At 42.1% G+C, this 18,516-nt stretch overlaps 1 protein-coding gene across 1 annotated transcript in view; it reads left to right on the top strand.

Annotated features, from left to right (window-relative positions):
* Positions 1–12,754, top strand: part of SYCP2L (synaptonemal complex protein 2 like) — a 256,224-nt gene extending 243,470 nt beyond the window's left edge. Inside the window, exons 34-35 of the mRNA XM_073632795.1 lie at positions 5,630–5,669; positions 12,518–12,754. Of these exons, the coding sequence (XP_073488896.1) occupies positions 5,630–5,669; positions 12,518–12,574 (97 nt within the window). The 3' untranslated portion in view covers positions 12,575–12,754. The remainder of the gene's footprint in view (positions 1–5,629; positions 5,670–12,517) is intronic.
* The last annotated feature ends 5,762 nt before the right edge of the window (positions 12,755–18,516 follow it).

The following is an 18,516-nucleotide window of genomic DNA, read 5'->3' on the forward strand; positions in this document are numbered from 1 at the left end:
GATGACGGAGGCACGTACACTGACCATGGTGTCAGGACTCAGCAGCCCTGATTATCATGGTCAGTTTACAGGGGGAAGGGCAGAAACTGGCAGGGTCAGTCAGGTATTTCATGTGATACGGTGGGCCAAATTACACAGCACAAGCACTATGCTGTATAACATACTTTAAAGAAACAGGATCAATATTATTTTTTTTGGGTTAACAAATGCTTTAAATATAAATATATATATATATATATATATATATATATATATATATATATATATATATATATATATATATATATATATATATTTGATCATAACCAAAGCATCCCAAATATATTCAGGTTACAGAATTGCCAGTTAGCTAGACCACAATGGTTGTTTTAATATGTAATCAAAGTAAGAGTGCTACCTCGTGTTATGCTAATACATCAATATCACAATGCAAAACAATAATACCATTAACCATATAAATCAATAATAATATAATGATAATAGTCCATTAAAAATTCAAGTTCATGAACTTCAAACTTTGCAGTGCTGCTTCAAACTTTTCCAATATGTGCAATATAAAGTGCCATGTGCTGAAAAGGTAATCCGTGCTCCCCTCTGCCCTCTCACTCACTAGAAATCCAGGACTCCCATAACAGAAGTCATAAGCGCTCGGGAGGATGGCTGGGCTCTGTGGACCCATATACTGTGTCTCCAACTGCAGCGTGCGTTCAGAAATCCAGGACTCCCAAACAGAAGCACTTGGGTGGATGGCTGGGCTCTGTAGTCCCATGAGCTGTGTCTCCAACTGTAACGTGCGTTGTTCTCAACGGATCATCAGGGATATGTACAAATGGCAACGAGAGCAATATAGCATAATTCCATTTGTTTATTGTATAAAAACAAACAATATCCCCTCACATTTAAAAACGTTGCAAACAGTGTTAAAAAACCCGGAACCAGAAGTGGCTGTCGACTTGCATCTCACCGACCGGAAATTACGTCACCACCCACAGTCAACTGACGTGTTTCTGATGCGATCCTTTGATAACGTCTTGCATGCGGGACGAAACGCGTCAGTGAGAGCACGGATTCTCTTTTGAGCACTTGGCATTTTATATTAAACATATTGGAAAATTTTGAAGCAGCACTGCAAAGTTTGAAGTTCATGAACTTGAATCTTTAACCACTTACCTACCAGGCACTTACACCCCTTTCCTGCCCAAGCCATTTTTCAGCTTTCAGCGCTGTCGCACTTTGAATGACAATTGCGCGGTCATGCAACACTGTACTCAAACAGTTTTTATTATTTTCCTTACAAAAATAGAGCTTTCTTTTGGTGGTATTTAATCACTGCTGTTTGGTCTTTTTTTTTTTTACAAAAAAAAAGACCAAACATTTTGAAAAAAAAAAGTTTTTTACTTTTTTTCTGTCAGTAAATTTTGTAACTAAGTAATTTTTCGCCTTCACTGGTGTGCGCTGATGAGGCGGCACTGATAGGCAGAACTGGAGGGCATTGATGAGGTGGCACTTATGGGCACTGTCGAGGTGGCACTTATGGGCACTGATGAGGAGGCACTAATATGCCGCACTTATGGGCACTGATATGTGGCACTGATGAGCACTGTTGGGTGGCACTGATGGGCTCTTTTGGGTGGCACTAATAGGCGGCACTGGTGGGCATGGATAGGCGGTAAAGATGGGCATTGATGGGTGCCACTGATGGGCATTGATCGACAGCAGTGAGTGGCATTGATGGGCAGCACTGATTGCCAGCACTGACTGGCTTTGCTAATGGACACTGATTGGTGGCACTTGTGGGCAGTGGTGGGCACTGATTGTTGCCACTGGTGGGCACTGTATGCTGGCATTGGTTGGCAATGGTGGGTACTGTTTTGTGACGCTGTATTTATTGTAATCAGGGTTGTAATCAGGGCATTGATGATCAGATTACATCACTAGATGTCCCCCTGTGAGGAGATGCCGTTGATCGGCTCTCCTCACACTCTGTCAGTGTGAGGCAAGGAGAGCCAATTACCGCCATCTCCTTGTTTACATGTGACCGGCTGTGATTGGACACAGCCAATCAGATGGTTAAAGAGCTGCAGATGCGGCTCTTTACAGAGATCGGGGTCTTGCCATGTCCTAGCAATATGGCGCGGCCGCGATTGCTGCACGCTCGTGGCCGTTCTGGGACGCCGTCAAATGACAGCATCCCAAAACGAGAGCTGCACCGCCCCGCCGTCATTTGACAGTGGGCGGGCAGCAAGCAGTTAATGGACTATTATCATTATATTATTTTTGATTTATATGGTTAATGGTAGTATTGTTATTTTGCTTTGCGTTATTGATGTATTGGCATAACACGAGGTAGCGCTCTTACTTTGATTATACATTTAAAGGCACTACAAGAAAAACAGATATGGAAGGCGCGCACACCTAGTGCATTACCAGAGATAATTTAATAAGACATTTTTGTATAAAAATGGGTACTCACAAAATGCAACCAACAAAAGGCCATAAACACAGTGCATGGACATGCACAGAAAACGGGGTACAGCTAACATGTTTCAGGAGTGCACCTCCTTCCTCGGAGCTAGGCTGCGCCCCCGAAACGCGTTAGCTGTACCCCGTGTTCTGTGCATGTCCATGCACTGTGTTTATGGCCTTTTGTCGGTTGCATTTTGTGAGTACCCATTTTTATACAAAAATTTCTTATAAACCGCTTACGGACCGCCCGCCGCAGTTTTACGTCAGCTAGCTGCCATAACCCCGGTATCCCCTTCAGTGGGCAGTCCGTTACAAGATAAAGTGAGTGAGAGTAAGAGGGCCCCCACCCGTCTCCATACAATTGCTGGGCGTAAGCGACGTCAAAATGTCACTTCCACCCACAGCTTTTAAAGGGCCATTTTTTTTTTATTTCTTTTTGTTTTTATTGCATTTTAGTCTAAATATGAGATCTGAGGTCTTTTTGACCCCAGATCTCATATTTACTAGGTCCTGTAATGCTTTTTTCTAGTAAAAGGGATGTTTAAAAAAAACTGTGTAAAAATAAAAAAGTAAAATAAATAATAATAATAAAAAAATTTAAAAGCGCCCCGTCCCGACGAGCTCACGTGCAGAAGCGAACGCATACGTAAGTAGCGCCCGCATATGAAAACTGTGTTCAAACTAAACGTGAGGTATCACCACAATCGGTAGAGCGAGAGCAATAATTCTAGCCCTAGACCTCCTCTGTAACTTAAAACATGCGACATGTAGAATTTTTTAAATGTCGCCTATGGAGATTTTTAAGGGTAAAAGTTTGTCGCCATTCCACGAGCGGGTGCAATTTTGAAGTGTGACATGTTGGGTATCAATTTACTCAGCGTAACATTATCTTTCACAATATAAAAAAAAATTGGGCTAACTTTACTGTTGTCTTATTTTTTAAATCAAAAATGTGAATTTTTCCCAAAAAAGTGCGCTTGTAAGACCACTGCGCAAATACGGTGTGACAGAAAGTATTGCAACGACCGCCATTTTATTCTCTAGGGTGTTAGAAAAAAAAAATGTAGAATGTTTGGGGGTTCTAAGTAATTTTCTAGCAAAAAAAACTGTTTTTAACTTGTAAACACCAAATCTCAGAAAGAGGCTCTGTCCTTAAGTGGTTAAATTATCTCTGGTAATGCACTAGGTGTGCGCGCCTTCCATTTCTGTTTTTCTTGTAGTTCCTTTTCGGATTACCCCATCTGAGGAGGGCAAAATCCACCTAGTTCTGGGATACCATATATACCTTTTACACCACCATTTTATCTGACATCTGTTACTCCACACCTTGGAAGACCTATTAGCACTGGAAGTGACTGTGTTTTTTGCATCTCTACAGATTTAAAGGCACTTGAGAGCAGCAACCCTTATAGTGTTCACTTAGTATTTATAGTGTTCACATGCTTACTCATACGGCTTTCACAAATGGCCTATTAGCGCAGGAATTTATATGTGTGTTACACACATTTATATTCTCATCCATCATGGTTGTTTGTAGCTGAATTCCAGCTATGGCAATTTTTCCAGCTAGGACATATTTAAGCATGTTGTGTTCTATAGCTGTGGGATCCCCATGGAATCTGGTATACTGCGGCAATCTATGCCCGGAAGTGGGAGCAAATACCTAGATTATATAGGTATCTGCTCCCCCCTGAAAGGTGCCAAATGTGACACCGGAGGGGGGGAGGAATCCGAAAAGCAGAAGTTCCATTTTTGGGTGGAAAAATATTGTTTTGTTGTAGAATTGTTACTTTGTCACACTGAGAATCTATTTAAGCCTCTATTTCTTACTACTTTACTTTATTTCGTGAAATGTTGTTTTATCTCCACCATTTTTTCCCACCTGTGGTGGCTTTTTTTTTCTGCCCTCCTCAATAGACCTAACTCATAGAAACTAACTGTTAAAGTGGACCTTTATTTTATTTAATTTGTTTTTTTTTCTATTTAATTTATTTTTTTCAATCAAATTGTTTTTATTTAAGAAAAGAGTTTCACAATTTGCTATAAGAAAAAAAAAATCAAAAGAAAAAGAAAACACACAAAACAAACAATAAATAACCCCCCCTCAGAACACTACATGCAAGTAGCAAACTTATCCCCATTTGCACAACCCAGAGAATACATGGTATGTTTACCCAAAACATTATATGGAGACCCTATACAACTGGAAATTTCTGGTCTGCTGATATATGCTGCTAACTGTGTGAGGGAGATTGATAGAACTGGTACATACTGTATATTCCACTCCTTATGATATTTTGCATGTTGAAACTTCATCCCCTCATCTGGACCAAAGGAGCTGACATTTGCAATCTGTTTTCCGGAAATCACTTTACATTCTGTATGTGAGGCCACATATTGTGAGGGAGTATGAGTGAGGCATTAACACACATGAACTTTTTATAATTGTCTGTGGATTACCAACATATATCCACATGCCCATGCGCCTCCTGTGGGCCAGTTGTGTACAGGCCACACCAAACTCCAGGATTGGTGCCCTTCACTATTGGAACATTGTCCTTTCAAATACAGTGCATTCAGGACTAATCCCCTTGTGCATTCATCACAGCCACTTTCTACAGTTTGTTAGATTTTGGATATCCATTACCTATCAAGCTGGCTGTCCCAATATCCTCATATATTTATCAAATAGAAATATGGGTAATATCTAATATTTGACACGATGGGTGAAATTATTTTATGTGGTGTTCGTTTTGATAAATTTTAGACCAATAAATAAATTTTAATGACAACACTTGTCAGGAAAGGTTTATTACTCTGGTATGGCACAATTCTAACCTGGTTCTATATGATACAGCAATTGACGTATGTTGAGCCTAAATCCAAATTTATTCAGATTTTTGAATTTTTCAGTACAGGCTTCTTTGAATACAAGCCAGAACATAGTGGTACATGTATGATAAAAGCTGTCATATTAATTAATTGATTTAGTAAATTAGCAAAAACCTTTAGTGAATAGAAAAAAAAAGTTTCAACCAATAACGTGGGTAAAGATACAGAAACGAAAGTACTACCTGTGTTCTGCCTCTTTGAATTGACACTGTTACGTGTGTTATAGTCTGATGCCACTACATATCACTGATATGAAGTATGTTTTTTTCAGACTTGAAGCAGTGCTTGGTGAGACCAACAGCCTTACAAAGGTATTGTATTTTTTTGTACACTTGCAAAAGAGGCAGCAATCCTGTCTGCACCTCTGGGGTCCAATCTGTCATTTCAAAGGGGGCCATAATAGAGCTTCTATCCCTGCCCCCTCCTTGTTTTTTACCTTCCAGTCTGACAACTTTAGCACAAATAGTGGTTATACCAGTTCCTTCAGAAGAAAGATTTAATAGTTTCTACTCCAAACCTATTCCCAAAAACAAATAAGGGCATCCACCCTATACTGGACTCGAAATCCCTCAAAAGATTTCTTTGTGTACCGAAATTCTGAATGGAATCTTCAAAATTCTGGATGGAATCTTCAAGATCTGTTATTGTTTTCCTCAGACAAGGGAAATTTTTTGCATTAGTAGACCTACAAGATGGTTATCCCTATTTTACAATCACACCAATGCTTCCTGCATTTTTCTGAGGGAGACCAGCACTTCCAGTCCGGTTGTCTTCTCCAACCCGAGTGTTCACAACTTGCCCTGCTTCTAACTCCATAGCGAAGCTATTCATGTCACAGTTTAACTTAATGACCTCCTAATGAAGGAAGGAAGCCAAGACCTTGTCTGCCAACCAGACCATCCAGTTCCTTCAAACCTCAAGCTGTATACTCAATTTTTCAAAGGCTTCCAATTAGCCCCCACACTGTCTGGAGTGCTTGGGTCTAATCTTGGTCAGCGTTTAAGGTAGAATATTCCTCCCTTTGGCGAAAATTGCCTCCCTTAAGTCCCTTCGGTCACAACAACACCCTTCAATGTACTTCTAAATTAGGGTTCTGGGCCTCCTTCGAGGCAGTTCCCTTTGACAGATTTCACTCTAGACCCTTTTCAAACCAGTATCCTTAAAGACCTGGATCAAGCAGACTCAATCCTTGGATCACCCAATGCTTATGTCAAGTCAAATGAGGATCTCCCTAGCATGCCTGCCTTGGAACTGGGAAAGTCATTCCTTCACTGGACTTGGCATGTGATAATGACAGATGTACATTTTTGCAGGCTAGGGTGATGTTTACAACTCCCTGACTGTTCAGGGGACATGGTCCCCATGGAAGATAAAACTACACATTAACATTCTGGAACTGAAAGCCAACAGACTGTCTCTACGATATTGGACCTCCCTTCTAAAAGGTCACACTCAGTCAAAATACAGGTGGACAATGCCTACATCGATCATTAGGGCTTAGCAGCCTAATGCTCTCGTGGGCAGAAATGTACATTTTGGCTCTCTCAGCTGTCCACATCTCAAAGCCTTGACACAGAGCAGTGGTCTCTGCACCCAGAGATCTTTCAAAATCTCTGCCAAAGGTGGGGAAAACCAGATGTGGACATCCTTGCTTCCAGGTTCAACAACAAGCTGAACAAATTTGAGTCCAGGGTTGAAGACCCTCTAGCCTTCACTAGATGCTCTTGTGAATTCTTGGACTCAATTTACAACTGGTTAATGCCTGGCATCTGATAAAGATTATCCCTCTATTGCTGCACAAGAGGAGGAAAGCATGCCAGAGATTTTCACTGCATCAAATCGGCCAAAAGAACACAGATTTCTGGCAGATGAGTCCTGGACTCTTCCCAACAGTCCATACTTACTGGCTCATGGCCCCATCTTCCATTCTGCTTGTCAGTCACTGGCTTTAACAGCATGGCTGTAAAAACCCAAGACCTAAAAGATAGAGGTATCTCTGATTCAGTTTTTCCCACTCCCGCAAGATTCACCATCATACATAGAAGGCTTACTTTGCCTGGTGCAAGTACAAATATCTAAAACCTAGGGAATCCTATGTCACTCAAATTTTGGCCTTTCTTCAGTCTGGCCTTGGCCAGCATCTGACCCTGAGAACCCTCAAGGGACCGGTTTCTGCCTTATCCATTCTTTTCCAGAAACCCCTTGCCTTGCAATGCCTTATCAAAACTTTTCAACAGGGAGTTGATCATATAATTCCCCCCATTCGACTTCTTGTGTCACATTGGGATCTCAAACCAGTGCTCCTGCTTTTTAGTGACCCCCCTTTTGAATCCATTAGAGACATTTAGGGCCTATGCCCTAAAGTGTTTGAAAAGGCAGAAGGCTTTTTAATTTACTGCATTCAATGCAGTAAGATAAAAATCTTCTGCATGCAGCTTCCCCCGCAGTCCTCCCTAAATACATGCCTGAGCCACATCTCAATTCAGCGATGTGCACGAGAGCTCAAGCTCTCTCTGGCTCCCGCTGCTGTTAATCAGAGCGTGTGGATGGAACAGAGGGCGTTCAGCATCTGTATCCCTGATTTCCGAGGGTGTTATCTGGTCCTCTGTTCACACATTTTCCAGGGCATTGTTTACATTTTTCACAATTTTTCTGTGCACGGTATAACATTTTGTCCGTGGGCATTTAAATTTGAGCTTGCAGATCTGTTTGAGACAAATCATGTGTCAATAACTACACCTTGTTTGTTTTCTTAGTCTGTGGAGCCACTGAGAAACTGTTAACTATTTACAAAGCAGTTACTAAGTTTTAAGACATTAGTATTTTAAAACTAAAGCTTGTGGTTATATTCTCAGTATCTGTATTACCCATATTGTTGATATTTTAGACTTATAGTCTGTGTTTATCACCAGTTATATTTTGATATTATTTTGCACTGATTTTTAGTAAATATATATATTTTTGCACAATATTGTATTAACTTCTGTCTTCAAATTAGCGCAGATAAACAAAGTTATTTGGGTGATTTGTGGAAATCTCCCAAATCATAGATTTTTGCTTATTTCCATAAATATAAAACTGTTTAATATTTAAGTATAAATACCCTGACAATGTTTTTGTACTTTCAGCAGTCAGCAATTGGTTAAACCCTTGGGTTTTCTTGAGAGCCTTTTAGCAATTCTGTTTGCTGTATTATTGCCCACCCCTCAGGTTTATTGCTAGAGGATGTCCAATGGTCTATGACCTTTATAAAAAAAAATAAATAAATAAATGCACATCTTTTTGCAGGTAAGAAAAATGTGCATATATATATATATATCAGGAGCCTGTAAAGCATTGCACCCGCAATCAGCAGATTGCAGGTGCAATTTCAGGCTCCTGCAGATTGTCAGTGTAGCTATCTACCCATACCTAGTATGGGCAGGCAGTTGCTGAATGTCAGGAAGCATCAATGACCTAACTAGAGCACTCACCAGCACCCTAGTAGTTCATTGAGAACTACAAGCCGTCAGCTGCAATGGTGTTTTGGTGTAGGGGCTGCTGCATCACTTATATGTTACACTCTGAATGTGTGTGTAACATGTTCAGAAAAGTGACCTTATTCTTTAAGATAATAGGAATATTGACTTCCCTTTATCCTTATCTTGGAGTACAATACAGGACACAGGCCCCTCCCATTTGTGCCTTGGTCACTCCTTAAATGCTTGCTAAAAAAAATGGAGCCTCACGGAGTGGGTGGGGTTTTATTTGGGTTCGTTTTAGGGGTGACCCAACAAAAATGTTTTCAGTGTCCAGTCTGAAGGTAGCACCATACAGTCCATGATCTATGAACACCAGGCCGGTGTCTTGTACTGTACGCCGGGTAAGGAATTTACCTCTAAGCCAAAATTCCTATTTTTTTTTTTAATTACTCAGACTCATAGGCATATATACAATCTTCTTTCTGAGGGCCATAGAGGGCTCTTTTAACCTTGGCATATGAACAACCTCACACACGAATATCAAAGAGAACCCCCAGACCATAGTGTGAATGAAGATCTAATGTTTGCCTGTTTAAATATGATAAAAAAAAAAAACTTTTTTTTTTTCTTGTCCCCTGAGTTACACAGGAAGTCAGACTGTCGATTCATACTACTGCCTAAAGGAGGATTGGACACTGGCAAATTAAATATCTACAGGCTACCCATGGTAATCACTCTTACTACCATGCCTAGGTTTGTGGGCGTCATAAGTCTAACCAGTCTTTGCAATCATTGTTTTTCCAGTTTTTTTTATCAAGATTGTTTGCTACATTGTTGCTTGAGCTGTTTTCTACAAATGCAGTCATCCATAGAGACTTTGACCTCTTTAGACTGGGTGTTGTGACGCTAGGCAGGAAGTGACCTTCAAGCATCATCTTCTGAGTTAAGCACTTCCCAGATTCCATTCTGGTAACAAGTTAGCCATGGAGCACTTTCCAGGTCTAAAGTGCTTGGCATTGCCTCGGGGCTTGCCTTATCTCTGAAGACTCTGAATCACAATCTTCTGCCTTTACCCTAGATTTACAAGAGACTGTTTTCGGCTCTGATCGATGTAGCACCTACAGCACTACATCTGAGGGATCAGCCTGCTGTCTTCAGCCTTGGGTTTGTAAGAGCTCTTACAGATATAAAGACCTTATTTACTGTATCTATTATAGGTGTTTATACTAAATACTATACGTATTGTACATTCACATCAGCCCCTGCCCTCGAGGAGCTTAAGGTGCCTATTTCACATGCATACATACAAATACTAGGGCCAATTTAGACAGGAGAAAATTACCCTACTGACATGTTTTTGGTGTGTGGGAGGAAACCGGAGTACCCAGAGGAAACCCATGCAAGCACAGGGAAGAACATGAATACTCCATTCTCTGACTGGGATTCAAACCAGCCTAAATGCCTTGAGCAGGCCATCAGAGCTAAAGCGAAGGCTCCAAACATCTATTCCCATTGCACCTGAAAGATTTTGAAGTGCGTCTGACCCACTTGGTCTTTGAGGGATGACAGCTCTTCAGACCTATCCTTGACACCATCCATAAGGCTATCACTGGAGGACAAAGCATTCACCTGCCTCAAGGTAAGAACTTTAAAGAAAGCTTGGCTAAGTTTCCTCACTCTTCACCCACTCCTGGTGCAGGTATGGCTATGTACTCGAAGTCTGGTTCTCCGGCCACCTGGTAAGTCAGAAGTATTAAACCTACTAAAGCATCAGGGAAACCTTCAGCATGAAGTTTTGCCCTCACTTTCCCAAGTGAGGGGAGGTGCTTTTTTTTTTTAAACCTGGAACACTTTTGCGTAGTTTGCCCCTTTAGGGCTGGTTCACACGAGATGCAGTCTAGTGTCTTTTTATTCTGCATCAAACACGCATGGACGATGTTAAACATGGATTCCAATGGCCCTAGTTCACACCAGTGCAGTGCATTCTAGTGTAGTCAACAAAAGTAGGGCATGTTTTTTTTTTTTTGTTTTTTTTCTGTACGTGCCGGTTCACACTAGACGCGGCACGACTTGCAGGTCGCCTCACCGAGGCGACCTGCACACGACTGCCGGGGCGACTTGCAAGACGACTTCTGTATAGAAGTCTATGCAAGTCGCCCCCAAAGTAGTACAGGAACCTTTCTTCTAAGTCGGAGCGACTTGCGTCGCTCCAATTAGAACGGTTCCATTGTCGCCTGACAAGTCGCCCCCGTGTGAACCGAGCCTAAGGAACGCATCTGGATTGTGGCAAAACACATAAAAAAATGCACCGGACCACATAGGTCCTCAATTGTCTTTAATTGAGAAGAGCAAAAAAAGTGGAAAAATGCACCAGAAGGCACCAAACTGGCATCAGAACGCATCAAAAATGTGCATGCATCAAAAATGCATCCAGAACGTGTGAACCAGACTTTAGGCATTCAAGTTCGAGACTGATCCCTCACCACCAGTGCGCTCCTGCAATGAACTGCATAACTCCCTGTGTCACAGCACAGACTCAGTGTAACTAAAGGATTCTCAGGAAAGTGCTCTTTTTTGGCCTGCCCCAGGGTTGTATTCGTTTCTACAAATATATAGGAGTTAAGCTTGCTCCTCAGCCTTATCATATCTATATTATTCCCTGTCAGTTTGGAGAAGAGATCTACCTTCTATCCCCTGGATAATCCTGGTCTTGGAAGCTTCCGTGTAACTTATTTTATTAGCCACACTAACTCTGTGGGATCAATCCTTGGGTCTCAATGGGATTTAGAAACCACTGCTTCTCTGCTCTACTTTAAAGCAAAATCATCCTCTTGTTGCCTCATAGGTAGCCTTTTCCTTAGCAAGGTGAATACTTGCCCTGGCAGTCCATTCAGATATGTTCCCCATTTCTCTGGGACCTTTAGGATCTGGTGAGTTGAGGCTGAGAGCCTTGTTCTTCTACGGCGGCTCTGGTCTCCCTTTACCAAAACATTTTTTTTTTTTTCAGCTTCTGTTCCCAGTTCTTGCACAGGAGTTTGTTTTGTCTTAGTCACACATAAAGCTGTAAGTCCTTCCCTGTTGGGAAATTGCATTTCATTCCACCTTCTGGTGGGTACAGGTAAACCGTTTTTTCAAGTTTATGGTCTTTGATTTTGGGTTCCCCCACGTATGATGTTGTCTCCTCACATGTGTGAGAATTCTTGATCTTTTAGCATTGGGTTAATTCCCAGGCCATCTGGTCTTGCTTTCTTACTATCAGGTGGTGTCCCTCAGTGGACAAGAAAGAAAATAGGATTGATTTCATAGATTCCATTGAGGGACGCAGGTCCCACCCATCTATGTTAGTCATGTTTTTGGTAAAGCTGGCTACAAACTGAGATGTCCTTGTAGTGAAGCAGGGGTTATCCTGGGCTGGCCTACAGATTTTCTTTGTATTGCAGTGTCCAATTCTACTATAGGTGGCAGTATAACACAACAGTATATGACCTCCTGCGTCCCTTATTTACACCAAGAAAAGGATTTTATGGTGCTTAAACACTAAAATGCATACTAATACTTTTAAATGTAGCCTAGACATTTAGGCATTAATGACCTGCTAACAAATAGCTTATAGTGTACCAGAGCTCAAGAGCTCTCACCATAATGTGCAAGTATATGTACTACTAAGTTCTTTTAACCGTGTTTATTTTCCTATTTAGAATAATGACCAATTGACAGACGTCACAGAAAGTTCAGAGAAGCCTATGAAGGATTGAACTACTTTCAGCTGTAAACTACTGCCTGTTTGTTTTTCATGTTGGTAATGTTTTCAGTTTCATGTTTGTGATGTTTCAGTTTATAAGCTAACAGAATTTTGAAATCTTCATCGTCATCAAAAAGTGTTGTCCTTAATGTATATAAAAGATTGTGGTGGTAACTAAAATTTGGAATAAATACATTTTGGCAACAAGTCAGGTTGTGTAAAGCTGCTGTTTTTGTTTTACATGCTTATATTCTGTTCTGCCCACCACATAGGCATGATCAAGGGCTAAGGTAGGAGCTGGCAGGAAAGACTTTTTTTCCTTTGTTCAAAGTGGGGTACACTATATCTTCCTAAATTCAACCTAATATTAGGCTTCCTTCACACAGGTTACATTCAGACACCAGATTCCAGCAGCAAGAATCGGCAGATTCTTGTGGCTGGAATGATAGGTGTATGCAAATAGTGGCATCCACTTAGCCTGTACAAAATGACAGGCTGACAGTAGCCATCGCTATTTGCTTCTAGCTGTACACCAAGCAGTCAACTGCGATTAGAGACGGATGTCTGTTCCTGGGCGCTATCTGTTAGGGACCGATGTCTTAGCCTGAATGCATCTGACTGTATTCAGGCTCGGATATCCGCCCCTAACTGCAGGTGTAACCGCTTGGTGTGTGGCTACACTTGAACAGCAATGACTGCTGTCAGCCTGCAATTTTTGTTTCTACAAGCAGAGCAGCAGCAGCTATTCTTGTACACCTGTCATTCCAGCTGCAAGAATACGATGAGTCTTGCCAGTGTAATCTAGTGTCTTCAGGAAATTGCAATCGAGCCTTATAGCCCAACTCAAGCTTTGCTAGCATTTTAAATAGTTTGTTTGGGCCAAGCTGGGGCCTTCACAAAGAAATGCTGTATGTGACAACGTTACTTACAGTATACAGCTCTGTGTTCCGGCAGCAGTACTGGGACTTTCCATTGCATTCCTGGAACAAAATAGTCAGGCTGAGCAGTGTTTAGTCATTCATAAGAAGCCTTGTATTTTATCAGTGAATATTAGGCTTGCCTCTGATTGGCTGAGGTGGAAAGGCAGGTGGATGACGGTCCAATCTCAAATCATTCTGTGACTTCTGCCTGCACCTTTTCTATTCTAGAATATTCCCCTACCAGTTGTCAAAAACAGTCATCACGGTAGCAGCTCTGTTATGAGAAAAGCAAAGTCACGTGTCTCTACCAAGATGGCCTCCTGGGCACAGAAGCACAGGTTATCCACTTGACCTTTCAGAAGGTTTCACCCTCTTCATGACCAGGGCATTTTTTGCTATTCAGCACTGTGCTACTTTAACTGGCAATTGTGCAGTAATGCAACACTGTACGCAAAGGAAATTGATATCATTTTCCACACAAATAGAGCTTTATTTTGGTGTATTTAATCACCTTTGGATTTTTTATGTTTTATTATATGTAGCGGGTATTGCAGACAAAGTTCTACATTAACACAGATGGGCTGCATGTACATTAACACATATGATGGCATGCGCACAGGCTTTCCAGCCTGAAAGAGGGGAGAGAGCTGGCTGTCATGTCTGCATGGGCTTTTTCACCCCCCCACCCCTGCTTCCTGTTTTCACTGAATAGTGTAAGGTGAGCTGACACACACAGAACTTTGCATTCAGCAGCCTCTCTTGTGCCCCTATTGGCTGGAAGAAGAAAACCAATTAAAGAAACAGCCAATGGGAGAAACTGCACTGAACTGCAGGGAGAGCTGCAATGGATTCTGGGACATGCCGTTCCCACACAAAATGACCCTATAGACTGTTATACAGGGAGAAATACAAATCCCAGCAGGCTTTGCTGACAGGAAAGGAAAAGACTCCATTTTGTGTCTTGAGGTAAAGGTCAGTCGATGAGGGAGTGAGAGAGATAGACTTGATCTGAGGGGCTGCTGTTACCCATGGAGGGGAACCATCCAGCCACAGCTCCAGAGATCGGTGTGCTGATCCTGCCACGGTTCCAGGAGTTGGACGGAGACGGACATCCAGCCCGAGAGGGATCCCAGCTATATCTCCATATCTCCAGGTGTTCCTGAGGGGGTGGGCAGTCAGGTTTTTCGGGGAACTGGTCGCTTGATCCTTTGGTCACAGGACAGGTGACTACATTCCACGTTGCCTATCAGGATACTGCTAGCATCCTACAGGATACTGCATCCTACATCTCATTTTTCCCTATAGGGATACTTTCAAGTACACTTTGTTTATCCTGCTCAACAGGACACCAAGTGCACCAACGCCAGGCTAGCTGAAGATCCAGGATATCTCCTTTGTGAGGATCCTTTCTGTTACTCCTTCAGTATCAGTAATTTAGTGATCCCAGTGACTACCTTTAAAGAAGAAAGTAATAAATTGCATTTGTGGCCTGTTGCCTCATATTTAATTGCCTGGGTCTGTGATTTCAGGATTTCAGGGAAATAGACTGTTGTTAAGTCAGATCAGTTCCCCTTTATACTTGAGTGCATAGACCACTCTAGACCTATTTAAGTTGTTTGACTGTGTTTTATTTTGAAGTCTGCATTTGGGGTTTGATTAACACTATTAAATACCACAGTTTGCCATTTTTGACTACTGAGTTACCAGATCACTGTTTGTGGAAAGTCTCCCAGTAAACAAACTTCCTGTTCACTACATCTGTGTCCCTTTTACTGTGTTTGCAGGTACACTGTTTACTAGGTGTGCCAGAGGGGCTGAGACAGTTCTTTGGGTTTGAGAGACAGAGTAACTGACTGAACAAACAAAAGTAGCTCCTTCAGGCGTATCACTACACATATAAATGAAAAAATACCGTAAATTTTGAAAAAAAAAATCTTTTCTACTTTTTGCTATAAAACATATCCCATAAAATCAAATTTCTTTTAAAAAATTTAGCCTAAAATGTATTCTGCTACATGTCTTTGGTAAAAAACAAACTGGGGACACTAGTATAGTTCTGATTGTGATAAAGATACTGATCTGTACAGACACTATAATGGTAATGGCTGGGATCAGCGACTTTTAGAATGACCGTTATAGTGTGGTGGGCAATCTACAGCTAACTGACTGGCTGGGATGCTAACTGACACGTCGCTAGTGACATTAAAACCGTGATCAGTAATAATACTGTACACTGTATTAATGGCACAGTCTGGGATGTCGTTAAACGTCTTTTTCCTAAAACCATGGTTGATAGCTGGGCATGCTCTGTTGGGAAGCAGCTCTCTATACTGGGTTTTTAGTGCCACTAGGGGCACCCTTTTTAAGCTGAGACACAGAAAAAGTGTCACCCAATCAGATGTTCCAACCAGCAGCCACCTTGGGAAGGTCTGCATCCCACTGAAATACTTGGTTTCATTGGAACACGGTGAGTAGTGATTCTGGCTATGGATGAGTGTACTCTGTGAATAATGTACACCGCCTGTGACTGATGCAAAGAAAAGGAAGTAGTGTTTGAGATAAAACGGATGTTAAAAATAGAAAGTTTTCTATATTAAAGAGGAATCAAGGAGGGTATTGTCATGTGTGCACACATTAGTATTTTTTTCTCTGTTGTGTACTGGGTACATGGCCTGCATGTGCATAATAGATATGAGAGAAGAGGAGCCTGAAGACTTCAGCATAACATACATACCCAAACACTGTCTATGTATCTTACAGTCCTGAACTCCAGGCCCATTCAGTTGCAGTTTCAATAGTGAAGGATACGTTTTAATATATTATCTAATTTATTATATTTAGGGATCCAAACAATTGTACAAATATAACCATTTACCTCTGTCTTTTCTTTCCCTGTACTATAAGTGAAATTATAATAGGCCCAGGTCAGTGTAAGCATTGCTCAGTTTACATCAACTAATCTGCATCTGTGCTGTACTTGCAGGTCTGCTGTTTAAATGTATGTCTGTTTCTTTCTCCCTTCGAAATGACATTCGGGCTCCCCAAACAAAATTTTCTAAAATAAAATGTATATAAAAAACTGCAGTATAAGATAATGAACCTTTCTTGTCCATTGAGGGGCACAAGGGGTCTGATACTGTCAGGTACTGCTAAGTCAGGGCTGGCCCAACACATTGTGCTGCTTGGATCCAAGAATGAAATGCCCCCCCCCTCAAAAAAAAACATGCCCACCAAAAGGCCTCCACATCGATTATTTTATATCATGATAATGAAAACTAAAATTAAATTTATCATGTAGTCAGATTTACATGCATCAGCACCTTGTCTATATGCAAAATTATATGACATACCATTATGTTCAGTTCCAAACCACAAACTCCATATCACAGACTCCCCTCATCACAGACCATCCCATCACAGACGCCCCTCATTACAGACCATCCCATCACAGACTCCCCTCATTACAGACCATCCCATCACAGATTCCCCCCCCCCCCCCATCACAGACCCCTCTCAATCACAGACCCTCCCCCCCAATCACAGACCCCTCTCCATCACAGTTCCCCTCCATCACAGACCACCCCATCACAAAGCCCTCTCCATCACAGATCCCCCATCACAGACTCCCCTCATCATAGAACATTCCATCACGGACTCCCCTCATTACAGACCCACCCCCCATCACAAACCCCCCTTCATCACAGACCCCCCCTCATCACAGGTTCCCCCTCATCATAATCCCCCCCCATCACAGACTCCCCCCATCACAAACTCCCCTCAAAACAGATCCCCCCATTCCATCACATACCCCCCCTTCACAGACTCCGCTCATAGACCATCCCATCACACACTCCCCCCCCACCCCAGACTCCCCCTCATCACAGATCCTCCCCATCACAGATCCCCTCTCATAACCGATCCCCCCCCCCCCAATCACAGACTCCTCTCCATCACAGAGCCCCCCATCACAGTCCACCAAGCGATATTACAGACTGTCCCTTTCATAAGATCGCAGCACTCCCCCCTCCCATACCTTATTTAAACAAGACTGGAAGCATGACAGGTCCGGACAAAGGGGCGGGACTTTTCATGTGAAGGGCAGGTGATTGATTGCTGGGACCTCCCCACTGTCTAATAACCAATCACCCGCTTCTTAGCTTGAAAAGTCCCGCTCTTTGTCCGGACCTTCCAGGCTTCCCATCTTGTGTAAATAAGGTATGGAAGAGGAGGGGGAGTGCTGCGATCTTATGAAAGGGACAGACCTATCGCACCTGCTGGGCCAGGTGGAGGAAACCTGTACATCTGATCTGGTGCTGCCAGTGTGCACCAAACTGCTGGAAAAAAAATCTTCTTGGGTGTCGATTTGCCGCCCCTCTCAAAGTGCTGCCTGGGTCCAATGGACTGCAACTGCAGGAGGATTGGACACTGGCAAAAAAATGTAGGCAAAATCCTCTACCCAGCATGCCTCAGTTTTTGCTAATGTCATGGGATAGATGTCTTTTTCTTTAGCTTTGCTGGGAAACGTCTAACAAATTTTTGCTAGCCTTTCACTTATTTTAATGTGTTTTTTTTGTTTTTTTTTTCTTGAATTCTTCTTGATCAACTTTAGTCATGATTCCTCTGTACATTGCTGCTTTAGCTAATCTCTAAGTAGCAGCTCTCTGCCTTTTCTAAGCTTGACTCTGGATTGTCACATTTGCCTAGACATGAGGGGTTAACCTAGAATGTGACCTTCGGGCACTGGGTTTTCCAAAACACTAATGTACTTACCTACTGTGGATCTCCCAGTGACCCACCTTAAAGTGGTTGTAAGAGCTAAAAAAAAAAAAAAAAAAAAAAAAACAGCCTGCAAGACAAAGTCATAATGAGCTAGTATGCATTGCATACTAGCTCATGAAATACTTTCCTTAGAGCAAAGCTTTTGCAGCAGTCCCCGTACACCGCTGTGACGGGCGACATATCTCTGGAATGCACTGTGATTGGCTGGAGCTGCAATGACGTGACTCTCGCGGGCAACGGCACAGCAGCTGAAGAA

This window comes from Aquarana catesbeiana, linkage group LG05, assembly GCF_042186555.1.
Source record: "Aquarana catesbeiana isolate 2022-GZ linkage group LG05, ASM4218655v1, whole genome shotgun sequence".
Taxonomy (NCBI): Eukaryota; Metazoa; Chordata; class Amphibia; order Anura; family Ranidae; genus Aquarana; species Aquarana catesbeiana.